Raw genomic sequence first — 20,886 nt, 5'->3', positions numbered from 1 at the left:
TTCAGAGAAACTGCGTGGGCATATTCAAATGAGAATTGAATGAGCATGTGAGTGCACAGAGACATATTGAGAGGCACTGAGCTCCAGAGTGCTGACAATGGGCTGATGAAACCATTATCGCCTGTTGTGCTGCAGGTTTGATCAAACAAAAAGTCAAAGGGTCTGTTGCCCTTTCACTTGCTCCTCCTACAGCAGTCATCTTTACTTTGAGTCAGTGGAACCATCCACAGGGCAGTGAAGAAATTTAAGTACATTTACTTTATTATCCAAAAGTTACAAAACAATACTTTGCCCCCAATGTCACAAATATTTATGAATCACAACAGCAATAACATGCTGATACTGACACTGCTAAAATCATGCTTCTGTCTTTCATGGCTTTAGAGTAAAACTATTCACCTCTGAGCATTTGACCATAACCTCCTAGGACCCGAACTCTTCCACAGCATGCATTTTTAATTTCTCTTTGATATTTGGGCATATTGGGGCCCGATGAATATAAAAACAAAGAATTACCAGATTATTATTTTATTTTACCTTATTTTTCTTTTTAAGAAAAATAAGAGCCACATATGAGGATATTCGTTTAAAATTTTGATAGAACAGTAGCAGTATAATGTCCTCATAAGTGGATATCAGGCCCTTGTAGAGCAAAATTGAGTATTTTGGTCTAAATAACCCATGGGGCGATCGTGGCTCAAGAGTTGGGAGTTCGCCTTGTAATCGGAAGGTTGCCGGTTCGAGCCCTGGCTTGGACAGTCTCGGTTGTTGTGTCCTGAAGGGTGAAGTGTCTTGGGCAAGACACTTCACCCGTTGCCTACTGGTGGTGGTCAGAGGGCCCGGTGGCGCCAGTGTCCGGCAGCCTCGCCTCTGTCAGTGCTCCCCAGGGTGGCTGTGGCTACAATGTAGCTTGCCATCACCAGTGTGTGAATGTGTGTGTGAATGGGTGGATGACTGGATATGTAAAGCGCTTTGGGGTCCTTAGGGACTAGTAAAGCGCTATATAAATACAGGCCATTTACCAAAATGTGATGTCCACATATGTGGACGCCAGGTCCTAGGAGGTTAAAGAATTCATTCACTTTCTGTGTGTCTGGAACACCACGACCATGTGCTGCCTGGCTGTTGAGTTTTCTTGGACTTAACCACCAGCTCATCAGAGCAGAATCATGCAGAACACAAAGGACCAAATAACTACACATAACAAATATTGGGGACATCTATTTATGTTTTGTAGGTCTGAAAGGAAAAATATCAGCTGATAATGACAGAAATATTGGTATTGTTCATAAAAATCCTGTATCCCTTGGATTCCATTTAACATTATATCCAGAAAACCTGTAACCAAGAAGAAGCTTTGTACAGGTGACGTCTACTCACCCATTTAAAATTTCATATTGAGGCTCAAGGTAGTGCTGGTGCGTTGCGTATACTTTTTGTAAGTTTTCACTGCATAAGGTTTGATATTAAAGTAAATTACAGCCCTTACTGTTGAAAACAATCATCCAGTGCTTGCATTAGCAATGTCAATCAATTCCCTAGTTTTATCTAGATATTTTATTGTTTGACTTCAAGAAAAACAAAACGGCCAAAAATACAAAACTTGAGGTGCTAAAAATGGTGACTAAGGCCATCTTTTTTTATACAGTCTGAGGCTCAGATCTCATGAGATGTGGTCAAGTCATTGCAATGTTCATTTTTGTTGTTTATACTTTTGCGGGCTCCAAATCAAATTTCAGCTTGTTGCTTTCAGGTAAGATTAAAATGTTACCTGAAAGCACTGTAGTGGGTCTCTGGTCTTTGGACTGGGGTTTTAAATAGGGCCCTGCTGCTCTCTGTCCTCTGAATGGCTGTTACAACTGGTGCAGTGATTATAAAAGGTGCCATAAAGTTTTATGGGCTGTGTTTATACTCAGTATAGTGTTGTATGCTCTTTCTCCAACTACACAGCACTGAATGGCACGATAGGGAAACATTGCAAATATAGTTGCTTGAAAGACTTTAACATAGTTTCAAAGTAACATCATTAATGGTTTCATTCAACTACAGTGGAACAATAACGAAACTGTGGAGTGACACATTGTTACGACTGCTGGTTAAAGTTGTGAAAAAGGGGATGAGTAAATCTTTTTAATATTGTGACTAAAACCAGCACTAAGTTCTCCACACTGAACCTCTGATATCAAACATCAAATCAGTTCACCCTCAAAACAAATTATAGCCAGCATGTCACACTCATTTTCTCTAGATAAGTTCACCCTCTCTGCAGTGTTGTCTGAAATTATTCAGGAAATGAAAACTTCATCCTGTCCCCAGAATATTCTTCCTATCAGATACCTGAAGGACAATTTTAATGGAGTCAGTGTCTTTGTAATACAAAGAACTTGCTGCTATTGAACCCATTCTGAAAGGACTAACACTTGACCCTGATGACTTTAATAATTTCTGCCCCGTTTCAAATTTTTACAAAAGAATGTGCCCCGTACTGTAATCTGTGTCTGTTTTAGACAGACAACCATTTCAGGCAGACAGAGATCATTACAAAAGTGAGAATGTTCATTCCACCCAGAACAAAAATTTCAAGACAGATTTGTTCAGCACTATCAGCCAAACTCATCACTGGTCTTAGTCCTTTAGACTTAACCTTGTGTTTAATGAAGTTAATCATTCTGTCTTCTTGGACTCTCTTTGGGACCAGGCCTGAGTTCAGCTTCTAATAAAAGGTTTTCTCTGATGTCTGTATACATATAATTCCTGTTACACACTGGTTGCCACTCTTTTAGTAGCCAATAATCCTCTTCTTTCATGTCATTTCAGTCAGATTAGATTGGACCAGCGATTCATAAATCAAAAGATTTGTTTTCAAGTCCTTACTAGCTTCTTGTAACAACTAGTTGGTACGAGACTGTTTAAAACTAGCGTCTTTATGTGAACTAAATCTACATTGCTTTTACATTTTTTTAAATTGTTTTAGTAATAAGTGTAGTTGTTTATGGCTTTTTTTGGTGCGTAGGCACACAAGTCACATCAAACATGTGGAGCTGCCTGCTGTGAGTTAAGGAGTAGGTGAAAGTAGTTTTGATTTCAGGATTTGCTAATTTTTGTATGCTTTTCTATAGTTATTGTTACGGACTTGCTGTCTACCGCTCTGCTCTTGTATTTACTGTTTAATTAATATTCTATTTCAGCCCAGTTCATTTTTCTTTTGAAAGTTATTGTTTTCTATGAATAAATACAAAGCTAGGACTACTGTACATTTAAAAGCTATTAACAAATTACAGAATTAAATTAAAAAACTGGGATGACTTTCACTTGTTTAGAAATACATAAATAGGGAGATATATTGCAAGAAGTAGCATTTATACATTATAAAATACATGAGAACTATCCAATTAGAGCAGGGCGATATGACCAAAAATATTTATCACGATATACATTTGAAAATTTGCGATAACGATATAACTGACGATATAATTGACACTAGACAAAATACTTTACAACTCCACAACTTTATTAGTGCAAAAAAACCCCAAAAACCATCAATGTATTTTCACTTAAACAAGCAGCTGTTTTTTTATGTCCATTAAAGTTATATAAAAATTCAAGAGTGCAAATGCAAATTCCTCGCTGACAGTTTAACCAAAAGGCGTTTCCAGTGGAAATTGGCCGACATATCCTCAGCATAACCATGTATAATACCCACAAAACTTAAAAACAGGTTATACACACACAATACGGTAATATTATGTTGAAGCACAGTACGTATCACTCCGTGAAGCTCCTGACTACAGTAGCTGTAATGCTCCAACAATCCATCAAGCGGTGCGGCTTCGTAGCTTAGCAAAATCGTACTAAAACATTTGACAGATTTCTGCGCGCCGTGTACCACATAAAAACGTTTCGAGGTCAGTAAACACAACCAGAATTCATACATAAGGCACACGGGATTATAAGGGGCACTGTCGACAGAAAAATCAAAGGATTGATTTTAAGTGTGCCGTATTTTCCAAACAACACGGTAATAACGACGGCCCGCTAGCATGCTCTACCAAAAATAGTGCTTTGATGTGTATGTGACGGACGAAAGCTAAACCAGTTCCACACCACTGAAGTTGCAGCATTTTTACAAACCAATTCTGGTTCATCCGATTCATTCAACGATCCGCTTTCGCCCATCTCATTCTCCGTCGCCATACTTTTTCCGCCATGTGCGTATGAAAACAAAGGCACTGCACATGTGCGTTTTACCCATATTCTATCGCGATATTTCATTTTCTTATCATTGCCGAACACTATACCGGTATTACAGTGAACGGTATGATATGGCCCAGCCCTATATCCAATGATGCTATCCTAATGTCAAGAAAAAACAGAGAACATATAGCCAGTGTTACTGGTATTTCTGGAAGAGTATGTCTGTGTTTTTGTTAAGGCAGTTCGTGAATTACCTTATCTACAAAAATTTGAAAGATAATTTCAAAATCAAGTGTCATTTCAGATGATCGCCTTGTTCTGTGTAAATATCAATCTGGTAGAAAGTACTAAATGGGAAGCATCAATTTATAGTTCTGAACAATAAGAAGAACATAACTGCATCATCTTTTATAATGAAACATCCCCAAGTTTTGTGCAGCTGGATGCCAGTAACACTGTGATGCATGTAATTGGTCTGGGCACTTGAAGGCTCAAGATGTCACAGCATCTTAGATCATTATCTCCCAGCATCACTGATAATTGTGAAATTTTCGAGTTATTTGTCATAATAATGTTGGATAAACATGTCAAACAACTAGTGAAATCCTGATTTTTTCCCCCGCCCGTGAGCTTGATAAAACTGCTGACATCAAACGATTCCTCCAATCAGTCGCAGGTTTCTTTGCATCCATTTATATATTGCAAGTGCAGACAGTTTGCTGTTTGGTTTTGTCTTCTGTCACCATCATCATTTTCTCTAATTGTTTTCAAAGGTAGCAGCTGGTGTTATGTGCACGTATTAGAACAGAAAAGTAGGTTCTGACTAGTTTCCTCATTTTTGGCTGTCCCCGGCTGCCTCGTTTCCACTCATTCTCCCAGACTGAAGCAGTGGAGTGTGAACAGTCAAATAGCTAGTCAGAATTCAGTTTAGGATAGAGGACTCATTACACGCATGCACACACAGAACAGTCTTAGGGCAACAGGGAGTGAAGACAAGCATTTTGAAACAACTTGTCTTTCCTGTCCTGATTGATGTACATTTATGCGCACTGCCATGTAGGTAAATGTCAAGAAAGAAAGCAGCACACATGTTGGTTGAGAAACTTGGGTAAGAAAGCAGAAAGAAATAAAGACAGAAAAGTGACGGGTCAAAAAATTATCCCACTGGCATCATAAATAAAGCATGGTAGCATTACGAAGGCACAAGAGTTGGGGTGGGAATGATGAGAAAAACAGCGAGAGGAGACAGAGAGACTAGGCGGCATCATTTCTCTGAAACAGACTACTGATGTCATTTACCCTGCATCAATATTTCACCGCCTAGATAGAAGGAGGAGGGGAGCGGGTGGTGAGGGGAGGTGCGGAGAGATAACGGTGATATGACAATGGGAGGAGGGCTTTTGGAGAAGTCACAGAGCTGGACAAAGAGTGTGAAATGGAGGTGCGAAGATAAAACTGTAGCCAGAAACGACAAGTGGAAGAAGTGTGAGAGAGAGGAGCTGTTGCAAGGGGAGAAGTAATAAACTGATCTCTCTTCTGCCATGGGGGCGTAATGCAGAAGTAATAGGAGAGGGAACAACAATTGGCTAAATTTGTTTGTCCACATTCCTGCTCGGCCCCGCAGAGCCTCGGCAGACTGAGAGCAGCGCTGCGATCAGCAAAGCCCTCTGCCATGTGCATGTATACACTGTTGAATGTTAATAACTCCTGATGACAGGGAAAACAAGCCTGCGGGCCTAGTTAAATGCTCACACTTGTGTGTGTGCAACAGGGGTTCATAACTAATTGGTTCACTGCAAGACAATAATGACCAACATGCTTCTAGGCTCACTTAACACATCCAAAACTTCACTGCACTAATAATGCACCATCTGTCTCTCCACTGACCATGCAGTATGCTCCTCATGGGTGCACTCAACAAATCATTGGACTTTATTAAGTTACATCAGGCAGTGGCAGATGAGGACCATTGGAAGCTTGACTGGTCTTCACGAGAAATTAAACACTTAAAAGTATAGGCAGGACATACATTTTTTACATAATATGGGACCACTAAAAACATTCCTGCACTAATTCGTCCCCCGAGGGTATAATAATACCCAACTTGGTTTTATATATTGTGCAATAGATCTGGCTTGCCAGATGGCCAAACAGTTTCACATAAGCCACAGATTTTTATGTATTTTCAGAAACTGAAGTGTTATTGCTGAAACCAAGGGGACTTGTGTGGCTTCAGATGTGGGTCGGGTTTTTCTTTACAAAGACCACAAATGATATGTTGCGTGTGCTTCACTGCAAAACCAATAAATGACCACTGAATAACACAGAGGTGGGCAGATTCATCCAAATATCGCTACAATCAAAACCAACGCTTGTATTGGTATTGGATTGATACTGACATGATGAGTTCCATCCTCTAAATTCAGTATGCAGCCTACTGAACTGTGTTAACTGTATTTATTTTTGGGGGGAATGAAAAACATACCTCAAACATAGAGTATGAAAAACTTCTGAACCTTTTTGTGTTGACTGTCACGTCTATTTGATTTTTTAGCCTATAAAACGCTTTAACAGCTCAAGTTGACCCATAGTGCTTTAGAGACAGGCACATTTACATTCCATTTCTCCAAAAAAACCTAGTTTATTGCATTAACTAATTATTGTGGCAAAAAAAGTCACTGTGGTTTGTGTTTACAATCTGCTAATTGATAAACATCGATCTCATAAATCATGAAACACCCTTCAACCATGTTATGAATGAACAAGTAAATAAACAAGTAAATAACTATGCTAGGGAGTGTTAAGGAAATCTGTTTACATTTTTGTGTCAAACAATGTGACAAATATGGCTAGTGGTTTTGGTTTGCCACAGTATTTTTTAGCATATTCTCGCATTAATTGGATTATATTTTCACACAAATGAATCAATGTCTGTTTCTATGGTATGTAGCTGTTCAGTTATGTGCCACTTGATTAGATATCAAAGAAATTATAATCTAACTATCTGCTGTTGGTGTTTGTTGAAAGATGCCTAAAAATCTTTGGAATTTTTTTTTTTTTTTTTAAATAAAAATCATGCTGTGACAAATCAATAAAGAGATTTAAATTTCCTTACAATTAGAATAAGTGTGTAGCAGTGATGACTATTGGAGGTTTTTCCTGTTTTGTGGTACTTAATGCGATCGATAGGATTTTTTAAACATTCAGAGAGCAGGCATGATGCGCTGCTGCGTAACTGATGCCTCAAAGACAAACGGCGCGTACAATGAGCAACACTTCTTCTGTAAATGTGCGAAACAGGCCACATTTCACTTTGATTAATCTGTTCCATTACTACACTTGAAGAAATTATTTTGGTAATTCACCTCAAACTAAAACTCCTCCTGTGCGTTACAGTTTCTGTGGTCTTTTGCCACCATGCAGCTCCACACAAATATTGTCATGGTGTCATGCCTTGGGGTTCAAATTTTTTGCCATCAAATGAAAAAAAGAAAAAGAAAAAAAACACTCCCAGCATGCCTCCTCTGTTACTAATTTCACACTTTTTGTTAAGTTCCTCAAGGCAAGTCTGACTTCTGCTGTGTTACTGCACAGCATGGATGTGTTAAGGAACCAAAATGTTGCATTTCGGGACAGCATTTGTGGTACTTCATAGCCAAGAGAAATCATTTCATAACAGAGCTGTATTTAAAAAAGTTTTTTGAAAGTTTTTTAGAAAGTTAAAAACCAAAAATATTTAACACTGGATATTGTGCTAAAAAGCCCTTCGAGAGCCAGTGGATGAACTTGATGGGGAAAGTGAATAATTTAAAAGCACAATGCTGCCAGTGGGTTTCCTTACTTATCAACAAAACTGTTCACAGTGTAATTCATCAGCTGTACACCACGGCTATGCACATGGCCCCTGAAGCGATAGATGAAAAATGATGTGACACTGTTCTGTGCTTTTCAGTGATTGAAAATGTGTACACACTTCAATAATTGTCACTGACATGTGAAACTAATGTGGCCCTTTTAGTGCCTCAAGTCTAAATCATTAACAGTGCTAATAGAGTCATACGGACACAATAATAATGACTGAGAATCAGAAGCACAGGACGCTCTTACTCCTAAACCATCACATACAGTTGTTTGGTCAGGACTTTTACTTTTGAGTTTCCTTTAGGGTCATTTGTCTACTGCACTTCAGTAGAACCCCCTTAATATCTGAAATGCCAAATACTCTCTGCTGACATGGTCTCTGTCTCATGATCAAACACCACTGTAACCAAGCATGAAGGGACGTTTGCCTATGTTCCCCTCTTGTCAACCCAAAACCAAAGCCTAAACCCCCTCAAAACATACATTTTTTGTCTTAATCCAGCTGGCCAGTCTCTAAAGACCAGTTTTTGAAAATGTGCTTAAAAAGGTTTCATTTTGGTTCAGAAGTGAAAAGTAACACTTCATTTTAATTTCACCTGTTTGGTTATCCACTGAACTCATTTCTGTTGAGTTTTAAAAGTTACCGAGGCCTGAGGAGTTAGAGTTGCTTAAAAAGAAAAAAAAAAAGAAGACATTTTTGATCACATCCCTTTCACACATTATTTGGTCCACGAACACCGACTAATATTGTCGGAAGGCATTTTTTCCCGTAAAATCTAAAATATAGAAAACATGTTTCAAGGTAAGGGCAAATGGTTTTCTCTCTCCGTGTTAGCCCTGTGTGTTTCAGAAGATGAATGGACAGCTGTTAATGCCACTCACATATTTCTCTACATGTAAGAGAAGATTCTCATTGGGCTGTGTTTGACTCTGTGCGGCACAGTTAGCTTATTTTGTACGAGTCTGTTCCCACATGCCGCCACGCCTTTCAAACAAAAAGAAATATCTTTCTTGCAGAAAATCTGTGATTTGACTGTTTGCTTGGCATACTGCAATGACCGTACTGTCAGCTCCTGTAAAATTCCACCCGTCACTTCACCGACCGCTTTGCTTTCTGCAGTGTGTGTCAAACAGATAAGGGGCTACAGCTCAGCACACCCGAGCTACAGTAAATACTCAACCTAATTTTTTTTATTGGTCATTCGGCTCAGCTGTTATTAATTAAAAAACAAACAAACAAACATTTCGGTGCTCCACTAAAGTCTTACAGAAACCAGACAAACTAATATCTCCAGGACTCAAAATTTGCAAGCCAAGTATGAGTGAAAATAAAGTGGTCTTCTCTTTTCTATTTTCTTTTTTCAGTGCGCTTGGTATGCTTGATTACGTTGTGATGATAACACAACAATTTGAAGTTTTGAATCAAAAGATTGAAAAATTATATATACTGCTTTTGAATATTAGTCTGAACCAGACATTTAACCAAAAATGTTTCAAAGGAATGTGGACAACATGCTCACCGCAAAGAAACTCTTTAGGCTGGGTGGTGGCTCCTAGTGAATGAAGCGACATGTGATGAGTGAAAAACAATGTGACAGTTTGATGTGACAAAGGCTAGACTATGAATAAATCATTGATGGTAATTAATGAACAAATGTGAACTTATTCTATCAGAATACATGATTAATTGACCTTAACAGTGTTTGATTTTCAGAAATTGGTGTCGTCTGCTGATGTCTGATCATTTGTCATGCAATGCTGACTGATCCTACGTCGCCAAATCCTTTTTCTCAATTTATAATCAGACACTTGCTCCATTGATTGACATGCTGTAGTAATTGGATGGCGGGATGAGCATTCCAGTTTACACGGATATTCTCCGGTACTTCCCAATACTTCTCATGCATCATCATCATCATTTCACATGAGCTTGTCTAAGAACGCTGCCATTCTAAAACGTGCCTGATGCTAATGAAGAGATATGATGCTCCTATTCTGATATTTAATGCTGCATGCACAGGTGAGTCTGCCACAGCACGACTTTTCCCTCCCCCCCACTGAACACTTAAGACGTGGGCCGCCAGAGCTTTTAAAGTCGGCTGCAAAAGATAACACCAGATTTTAGGTCACACCAGAAACAGGGCAGAGCCTGCTCTGGGAGGCGATCACTGATTGGACGCCTCGGGTGACACGGCTGATGATGGACAGCACAGCATGCATGATTGAACAGTATTGTCCTTGAAGAATACTTGACCACAGCTTCACTACATCTTAATAAAATAAGACAGTAGCTGGACCATGTCAAAGTGGAGAAGACTTTAGATCCACAATGACAAATAAATTTTGCAACATGAATCACATTAAACAGGTTTTATTAAACTGGACCAAACATGCTTGTTTCCAATTTCTGGACTCGGGTCAGAATAATTCTTTTGATCTCATACTGGGGCCTGGTGGAGCACCTCAATTCATCCACTATCTGAAACAAGCCACTTTAAATTCCTTGCCTCTTCTTTTCAGCAAACATCTTCTGCTAAAGAAGGTGGGTGGAGCTTCCGAGCCCCTTCACTTTTATCAGACAAAGTAGAAAAGAGAGAGGGCCAGGTTGGGGAAAGTCTAGACTTCCATGCAACCCAAACCCAGATAAGCAGCAAATAATGAGCGGATGGATTAAAACTTTTAATATTTTTTTCAAATTTTTATTTCAGGCAGAAATTGTGGTGTAGGCTGTTCTTTTGCCATTGAATTTCCATTTTAATACAATTAAAAGGCTTCATCTGATGCACAGGATCTGAGGATTTGCATTAGTTTTTGATAAAATTCTAAATAAACTCAAATGAAATATTCGAGTAATTTATGAGTATTTTTGGGCACAGTTAAATTACCCTTACTATTAACTAGTGCATGCTTGGTGGTGTCGTGCATACCACATCATGCTTTTTATCCAAAAACTAAAAAAGGCAATTTGGTTCACAATGGCACACAGGTCCCAATGATGCATTGCTGGCATTAGCACTCAGGAGTCGTGGATTTCAGTGGTCAAGTACTCTGCATAACCTTAACTGACCATCGGACCAGTGGAAACTGGTTAAGCTGAATGGATGGCAGCCTTTGCCAATAATATCACTGACTAGAGGCAGTGAGAGGTCAGATGGAGTTACAGGCTGGACAAGAAAGACGATGTTCTGCACTTTTTTAGCACGATGGCATGCATCATCACATCCATCGGCATGTAGGATTAGCCCTGGGATGGAATGGTAGGGTGACAATCAGTTGATTGACTGATGAACCTGTTGACAGGCAGTTCCAGGCCCAGATCGGTGGCTCTTACCACGACGGATATCCGGACCCGTTTGGAAGACCTCCTGATGTCAGGAGACATTAGGCTCTCCATGTTGTTGTTTTTCTTCCGGGGTGACCAGAGACAAGCACACAATGTTAACAACAACCTCAATGTCAATCTGACTTGGCAAAAAGTGCCACTTAAGGCACGGCAAAACTTCCCTGCAATACTGAGAAAAAATACATAAATTGAAGGGTTACTTCTATGAAACAAGCCATTAATGGGGTGATGCGGGAGTGAAGAGCTTTCCTTTAAAGTTCTGCAGGATGCAAGGCTGAGACAAACTGAAAGAGGTTTTATATTGAAGCTGTTTGAGATACTGTGTGTGTGTGTGTGTGTGTGTGTGTGTGTGTGTGTGTGTGTGTGTGTGTGTGTGTGTGGTACTGTACTGTAGAGCGTGAAGGACTGTATGTGAGAGATAGCATAGGACTATGGGGGTGTACAGAATGTGTGAACAACAGGATGTGAGCCACTGCGTGTGTGTGTGTGTGTGTGTGTGTGTGTGTGTGTGTGTGTGTGTGTGTGTGTGTGTGTGTGTTGGCGCCGTTGTTGTTGGGTGTATTCAAGGACATGACTCTCTCACCTCCAGGGCTTCTGTGTCTGGACTGGAGCAGAAAAGGTTCTTCAGTGCAATACCCGAATGATCATGTGGGCCTGAAACAGAGAGAGGAACCAGGGTTAGGTGCCTTTTAGGTATGCAGCTCATAGCACCTCTCCCATCGAAATGGCATTCCAACATGTGAAAGAAAACAAGTGTGTTGCTCCAGATGTCTTCATTTTCACTTTGCTCCTATACCCTGTGTCTGGTTTGTAATCCTATATTTTAAGTGTTCAATGGACTGGAAGGCTATGTGTGTGAGTACTGTAACCAAACTGCCTATGTAAACTGCTTTGCAACCCTCTTCCACTCATCTGAAACATGATCAGGTTTTTTGCCAAGCTTGTACACGAATGAGGATTTTGTCTTGGTGGCACGGTGCAAAAGGAAAGCGGTACAGAAATATAATATAGAATATATGGTATTTATAGCATATGTAATAAAGACATCTCCTTATAAATAATAATTCAGATACAACAGGAGTATGTACTAACTGCCTACGTGTATTCCTACAGGAATTAATCAATGTCAAGTTTTGTGCAGAAATGGGAACTAGCAGGCATATGCCATCCAGCTTTTAGCCTTAACAAAATCCAACATCTAAAATGAAATCACACCAGCACTGACACAGCACAAAAACAAAGAGTGGACAAAGAGGTACAAAAGCGCCTGTTGTGGCTACTGACTCTTGATATTCTAAGCCAGGTTTGTTAAGACACTGTACAAATCCTGCATTCTGTTAGTTAACTTATCGGTTTTGTCATTTAACAGTGGCCACAAAGCAAAAACCGCCATTTGAAACTGTGAGATAGAAAAATGAGTACACTGTGTTGACACCTTGTGGCGAAGCAGACAAACAGTTAGAGATGAAGACAGCTGCAAGAGCTTATTAATCATGTGAGGACCAGAGACTGAGTGCCGTTATTAGCATTTTGTGAGTTTACAGACAAAGACAGAATCGCTCACGTTTCTTCCAGAGATATAACATTTTTCTATTCTTGATTCTTTTGGATTTCCTGTTTTTTGCGTGTGTTTGTGTACGCAAGTGCAGTTCTTACTGGTGGGAAGCTCGGTGGGTCGCTCCACCACAGAGGGTCTTTTCAGAGCGGGTTTGAGGGGCTTATGAGGTACTGGACGAGTGGGACTGAAGGACGACTCCTCAGTTGAGATCTGTGCGTACACACACACGCACGCGCACGCACACGCACACACACACACACAAAGATAAGAAAATGCATTAAAAAGGTCCAATCCTGCTTAAGAGATCAGCATCTCTGTTATTTTTCCACACTCAAAGTGTGAGTGTGGAGAAAGTGACGGACTTCTGCAGGTTTACATAATGGAAGTAAACACATGGGGACACACGAGGGACAAAGAAAGAAAAGAAACCAGCAGGAGCTGAGAACTAAAAGAATGCTTGTGATGGTCTTGTAAAATTTCATGACTTCAATGACTTGCCCTGTTGCCATTTCCATGACCTAAAAATATTTTTATTTGGTAAAAACAATATTGGTTAGTTTTATGAAAAAAGAAAAGGTAGGGTACTTGTATACCCTACTGTAGATGGGAAACTATGTGAACCTGCCTATTTTTAAATATCCTGAATTACCCAGAGTTTCTGGGCAGTAACATGGCTACATGCTTTTCTACACTGTATATATTATTTTCTTAAATATAAAGGGGACCCATTATGTTCAATTCCCGCTTCATATCTTTAGTCTTCCACAGCCATAGCTTTGCATGACTGATGTTATAGCAAATTTAAAATCATCAATGTAACTATTTGCCTTTACTACAAATACAGGCAGTAACAAAGAGTGGTAAGAACTCACAAAGTCAAAGAAAAGAAGAGACTGAAATGAGCATTGTGCACAAAACACACTCCTTGTTCCTGCTTCCACATCCATGCCTGAGGGCGTTCTGCTTAGCCACTCAGTGCAAACTGATAAAAGATGGGGAAAAGGGAGATAAATCTCAAGTTTAAGCACTGCAGTGCAGTACCTGCAACCAATGTGGACATCTATCTTTTACCTGGCTGCCCATTTCCATTTCTTTCTTTAAAAAAATAAAAATAAAAAACACAGATAACCTCACACATTCATTAAATTCAAGACCTTGCAATACTAATAGAAACCCTTGGAACAAGCACTGGCAATGGAGAGGGGAAAGTAACTCCAATCTAACAGGAAGAAACCTCCAGGCTCAGGGTTTTCCATCAGTTGGGGTGAAGGAAGAGAAAAATAATGAGCAGTGAGAAAAATAAACAATAAGCAATAAAAACAAGTGAACAATAAACATGGTCAGATCAAAAGATCAAACATGCACAGTGAAGGGTCAGAGACATCTGACAGAGAGGAAGAAGCACAAACTCCACAAGAAGAGATGATACAAAGTTAGTGAAATGCAACGTAGTTACACAGAGGAGACATGCTCAGTGCATCATGGGGAATCTCTCAGCAGCATAACTATGGGAGGGGTCAAAGCCACCTGATCTGACACCTGATATCAAAAAGGAAAATTTTAATATTACAGATATAACAGGCATGGTCTCTGTCTCCTGAACAGAGTGTGTTATAGAGGCCTGGCAGCTGGGGGCTCTGGCTCACATTGCACATGCAGATAATCTAGTAAGCAGACACTGCAGGTTTGTCTTTTCTCAGACATCAATAACCTACAAGTTCAGGTAGAAGAAATAAAAATGCTGAATTTGTTACTTTCGTTTAAAACCTGTGCTGAGATTCTTTCACAGAGGTGTAGGTGAAAACGCTAGACCTCTGTGATCCAGCAACCTCTCACCTGGAAGCGGACTTCCTGGCTGGTGCGCTGGCTGCCGTTGTCGTCGCTGGCTGGGTCCGACACGATGGATAGGCGTTTCTTCTCCTCGACAGCTCGTTCCCTGATGTACTGCAGCCGCCTGGCACGGCCGAGCTGCTGTGAGAGCAGCGACTGGAGCTGGGCACGCTCGATGGAACCCAGCAGGATCATTGACTCTGGGAGAGGAGGCACAAGAGGAAGAGGGAGAGGTAAGAAGAAGACAAAAAAGAGTGGAGGAGCAAGTTTGCAGAGGCGAGAAAAGTGAAGATAATGTAAACTTGTTTCAGGGACAAAGGGCGAGCTAACTGCAGCCAATTCCAAACGCATGTCGCAGCACTGCAGAGAGCTCAGCTGAGTTACATAACAAAAGCAAAGAATGCAGTGGATGTGTATTAAGTAGTGTGTGTATGTGTGCGAGTGAGTGTGCGTGTGGGTGGCCGCTTACTTGCTTTAAGTAATTGCCTTTGTGACAGTACGTGCTGATTATGTATTTGCTTAAATGCCGAAGCTAATTGTTCCTGCACGACTGCATAATTGAAACAGCGCTCGGAATACCAAATCTGCACTTCAGCGAGGCGGCCGGCGCGATCAGCAGCCTGCACCCAGGCAGGTTTGTCAATCAATCAATTAAACTAATGAGCACATCACCAAGGGCGCTGGAATTTGTTTTTAGTGCGCTTACAGCAACATCAGCAGCAGCATGAAACAATGACATGAATAGCACATCAGACGGGGTGATTAGCACACTGTTCTCACACAGGATTTACTACTGTAATAACTGTTGTGTTTCTTATATCACTTTCACACTGGTGGGTGCTTGGAAGTTTACACTTTTTTTTTTTTCTCTCTCTTTGTTGTAACACATTAAAAAGGGACAGTTTTGGGCACACAGAAGCTGGCAGTCAACAATTAACTGTTGCTATTCACTTTAAATATCTGCTGGAAACATCACTGGACATTTAGGTTATGTAAAGGACCCAGAATGGGTCATTCTGCATGGGAACTGTAAGGATTGCGCCCTTAAAATCTGAAAATCTGTGAGCAAAACAAACACAGCCTTTCACAAATGTACATTGTTTGGGGTTTTTTTAAGCTATTGAGGTATTTTCTCTGTTTACATTGGGGTTTAGTCAACTTCTGTTGCATTTTGTGCACTTTTGCATCGCCTTTCTATTTACTGGTATTTTCTTAAGTTGCAGTGCATTTGCCCTCTCAGTGCCACTGTAGATGTCACTTAAAAGGACAGTAAAGCATTCTGGTACATAAATGTTGTGTGATGTCTGGGTGAAAAGTGACAATTATGGATAGACATTAATCAAAAAAGTGGTCTTTTTTTTTTAAATCTTAAAGTCCTTTCATGAGGACAGAGGCATACACAACGTATACTGACTGTGACACAGATGAATGTGAGAAATGGTGATTATGTCTCGCCTTGAACACCTCAGTGATCTAGAGGAGGTGGTCTGGGATACAGTTGGGCTTTTCTCTGCTTAGGCAGAAAATGGATGGATTGAAATTTTGTTATTTGTTTTCTTATTTGATTTAAATGAATGCTTAGTACTCTTAAAGTAGGGTCTTTAGTCATGAATAACAACAAATCTTTATATTCTTTTTAAATATCAGGGGACCCATGCATGGCACTTCTCACTGAATGACTCAGACCCTGTTTGCTTTGATGGTAGTCCCTGATCACTGACAACAATGTAGGTGAAAAGAACCTTTTCAGAGCCAGAACATTCATCTTTTATATAGGATGTGTCAAACTGAGAGAATTATGCAGCTTTGTGCTATGCAGTGGGCATGTCAGAGCTATTTTGCTGACAGCAGCAACCTGCTGCAGCTGGAAACAAGAATGAGAATGGAGTTATGTACAAGACAACAAGTATAATGAGCTAAAGATAATTGAGATTAATACAACCAATTAAAACAGAGTGTTGGGTTATACAACATTTCTCTGTGGGCTTGTAGTCACTCATACTACAGTATGAGTGGCAACATTTCAATTATACACAGTAATCTGGGCCACTGGGAAATATTAGTGCAGTTTCAATGCCCATTTAAGGCCAGTGATTTGCCCAATTTGACCATTGTGGCGGGGCGTGGCCTGCGGTGCCGTGCAGAGGAGGTGGACGCACCTGCACGGCATCCGCAATCACACCCCACCGAATTAAATATTGTACTGGGTCCTGTGGTTGGCGTTGTTGTTGTGATAATGTTGAGCGGGCAGCGGGAGAGCTGCAGCTCTGTGAGTATTGTGGACAGCAACCGTCAAAGCATTAATAAAAAGTATCAAAATGCCACTGGGTCTGCCGTGTATGTTTACAACCATCTTTTGAAAGACTAATTTGATTTGCCAAACGAAACCAGTTTACAGACTGTGCACACTGTATGCTAACAAGCACAGATGTCAGTGGGAGTGGGAGCTGTGTGTTCAGTTTGTGTTGAGCTCAGCCTTCGATTTCATTCGAAATTGAGCAGAAACTCAGAAGTGACAAATAAAGTTTATTCTGTTTTGTTATAACAAAGACTACAGCACAGAGCTGTGTCATAAATATATAAACCAGTGCATTCTGACACATCAAGTTACGCATTTCAAACTCGATTTTGGCCCATTGGAAATTTGAATCCAGGCCACCTACTAATTTGTGTGCAAAGTGCACACACTTAAAATAAAATAGCCAGACACACCTCGAATGCACCCGCAAGCTAACATACTCACAAGAAAGGAAAGTAGATGGTGGAAGGCAAACAATCTCAAGAGGTTTTTACTGACTACTGGTTACTGACTTCAGGGTTGTTATTTTTGAACCACACATCAGCAGAGCTATGCAGCCATGCAGTGGCTCTGAAGTCAAAAGAGGGATGCAGTTATGCCAAAAGTGTTCTCAGAAATCTGGAGTGCTGGAGCTCTGACTTTCTTCATATCAGAGAAAGTGGCTAAGAACATCTAGGGGGTAACTTTGCAATCAATCAACAATTAATTTAATTAAAAGTTGTGTTCAGCAGTGGTAAACGTGGGCAGATTTCATCATAAAATGCAACGCAATAACAAGGTTTTACTGATTCAAAGCATTAATGATGCCGACTTTGTAGAAAATGTATGAAATAACATTCAAATGGCACAACGGGGCTAATAGTAACCAATTTTACACATTGGTGATTTTCAATAGGCTCCATATTGACCCCTGGTGGTTCGAAATTTCAGTTTTTAGACAAACCTTTGAAGTTAATTATTAGACATGCACACATTTTTAAAATTTGTCTCTATTTGTGCTGTAGACACAGATAAATACAGTCATGTGGTTTCTTATAGAAAAAATATCTGGACATTGGAAATAAGTGTATGTATTGCAATGAAACCTGTTTGTGTATCAACAAGTGGAATAACGTGAAACTAAACTTCTAAATGTGTTACTCAGACTTTATACTGATCTCTACGATGGTGCACGTGTGTTTGTGTGTACCAGCTGATTCCACGAGTGCGAGCTTTTTGAGCTGGCCCGTCAGCAGCACGTTATGCAGGTCTCTGTAGCAGCAGTTGAGTGTGATGTACCGCACGTCGCGTACCATAATGTCCTCAACACGAATATTGTACTTCCTGAAATGAGAAAAGAGGAGAGACATTTATCAAGTGGTCATAAAGATGAGAAAAAAAAGTGAGAATAAGACAGATGGATGCGAGAATTCATTTTTAATTTTTTTAAACATTCCTCTGAATAGCCCTTTTGTCGCTGACTTGTAAAAATTTTGTGTGACTGTCATGCACTTTTTCCTCTGATGAACTGTCAACTGAAGCTTGATTAGTGCATGGATCTATAAACACTTCCCCCCACATACTGTACGGCTTTGACAGCACATCCTTCTTTCAGCTGACCGGTCAATCCAATAACACCTTACTCTGTCGACACGTCATCCGGATGCTGGTGCTCTGCGTACAGTATTGGAAAGTGGGTGACATTTCGCGAGCAGCTCTTGCCTCAGCATAATCGTATGCCCCAGTACACCAGTCAGAAGCACTCGCATTTCTCTCCCTGAGAAAGCCTGAGCCTGCCAAAACCTGCAAACATGACCGCAGTCACTCAGTGGTTTTCGCTGCCAAGCCTCCGCAGCTGTGCCAGGATGCAGGCTCCTTCTGTGGTGACAAGTCAATACATTGACCTCGCTTTAAATACAAAGGTAAATTGATGACCATTGTCTGCCAGCTCCTCTTTAATACACACAATGCATGAAGTTAGTCCAACATCCCTCTTAGGGAAATGAATGGCAACAACACAGTTCTGCAGAAAGATTTTCTATTGACTCTCTTGAGGTGTTGTATCAAAGCCTAATTCCACTTTACAAACAGTATTCGAGGGTCACTTAACCTACACTGTAAAGAGCAGTATCTCAACCATATTAGACAAGAACATGAAAACAGGAAGGGAGTTCTTCTAGAACCAGTATTTTTTTTAATGCCACTGGACAGAAATCTCGAGGCTGAAAAACTGTCCAATATTACCGTAATTCCAGGAAATGATTGACTCAGTATCTAAATTCAGACAGTGTTGGATTTATTTGTCTAGGTTTTGAGGTATTTACTTCCACTGTACACAATGGAGGTGAACTAAATCTTGTTTGTGTGCCTCACAGCACTGAAAAATGACATTAGTGGCACCAGCTTTCATTTTTCATCGGAAGCACTTTGGAATTTAGTTTCAGAAAAAAATGGTCCCAAAGAAAAATCCTTATAGTGAGGAAAGTAGACTCCTAGAAAGAAATTAATAATTGAAACATAACTTTTTGATTTTATGTACCCTCAGCAGGCATGTGCCTGTTAGATTTATTCCCACCCTTTTACAAAGCTTGCCAAAACCATAACCCTATGGCTATATAACAAGAGGACAATTAGAAAAAAAACATGCAGTTTTGTAATCTAAATGAAAGTAATAGAAGGTCTTTATCTTTGTTATCAATAACTCACCACTTTTAGACATCTTGTAAATCAAACCATGATCAGAGACCATGAAATGTTAATGAAATTCAGCATATTTTGGGCACCACTAAAGATTTTCCTGCTTCTCTACATACCTAATGTTATCATTAAGAGAAAAAAAACCATTGGAAGGAACTGAATCGTTACAGTGCTCTATTAGTCTGCAATGGAAAGCAGAAAATAAAAAAAAAATAAAAAAAAGGTGAGCAAAAAGATCCTTTCTGGTGCAATAGCAGCCTCTTTTAATTTGATAGTGGATCTGAGGGAATAATGTAATGCATGCCTCTGAACTGGCCACAACCACTGCCAAGACTAATTTCCCTTGAGATATCAAAGGCAGTTGATGAAATGTGATTGGTTTCTTCTTAATTGGACCTTCCTCCCCTGCAAAGACTGGGCAGGAAGATACTGATCAGTCTGACTTATATCGAAGTGAGCATCAACCTATATGTTTGAGCCAAGAGAAACAAGCTTAGAGGGTTATAAACCCAGGCTTCATAGATCATCCGCATTGCTCAGGGCAGAATGGGGGGAAGGTTTGGCTGTTAGGTTTCTACATGCTTGAGTGAAGAGGGTGCAGACATTCAGGACAAGCGGTGAAAACTAATAACTAAAGGGCTGTAATGATCATCTGCCGGAGCTCCAATTATTGTCAGAAAAATAGAGATAACAGCGGACTATAGACTATTCAATCAATCAGAACTGGCCATTATGAAATGACTAAGAAAAGCAAAGTGACAGAATAAACAAAAGACAAACACATGGAAAGTGATGTTATGTAACAGTCGCCACACTTTCTTTCAAATACCACTCCAGTGTTGAAGAACGGAAGGCACAGGAAAAGGTTTCATATCCGCAGCGGATCATATATAAGATCTTTGTATTTGTGTCCATCTCAACATGTCTGCTTGTATCTGCACTCATATCTGTAAGAGTTGTGCGGGAGCAAAGCATTGAAAAAAAAATCGAATTCTGTCCATGCCTGTGTGGGAGTATGAGCAAATGTACATGCTATCATACGCGTGCACTGCACGGCAGGCATTACACAAGTGTTCCTGGATTTGTGAGTGTGTGTGTGGGTGGATGGTTGCGTGGGTGTGAGAT

General features: G+C 40.2%; 1 protein-coding gene across 1 annotated transcript in view; it reads right to left on the bottom strand.

Moving 5' to 3' along the window:
* LOC146618307 (chloride channel protein 2-like) overlaps positions 1 to 20,886 on the bottom strand; it is a 172,972-nt gene that overhangs the window by 14,528 nt on the left and 137,558 nt on the right. The window contains exons 19-24 of the mRNA XM_085371678.1: positions 18,275 to 18,408; positions 14,793 to 14,986; positions 13,055 to 13,166; positions 11,982 to 12,052; positions 11,387 to 11,461; positions 9,576 to 9,608 (exon numbers count right to left, since the gene is read on the bottom strand). Coding sequence (XP_085227804.1) covers positions 9,576 to 9,608; positions 11,387 to 11,461; positions 11,982 to 12,052; positions 13,055 to 13,166; positions 14,793 to 14,986; positions 18,275 to 18,408 — 619 coding nt within the window. The remainder of the gene's footprint in view (positions 1 to 9,575; positions 9,609 to 11,386; positions 11,462 to 11,981; positions 12,053 to 13,054; positions 13,167 to 14,792; positions 14,987 to 18,274; positions 18,409 to 20,886) is intronic.

This window comes from Diplotaxodon limnothrissa, linkage group LG14, assembly GCF_057381915.1.
Source record: "Diplotaxodon limnothrissa isolate DT_005_m linkage group LG14, D_limnothrissa_male_GT1.1, whole genome shotgun sequence".
NCBI lineage: Eukaryota > Metazoa > Chordata > Actinopteri > Cichliformes > Cichlidae > Diplotaxodon > Diplotaxodon limnothrissa.
The sequence above is the reverse complement of the archived record's forward strand: the minus strand, read 5'-3'. Positions and strand labels throughout refer to the sequence as shown.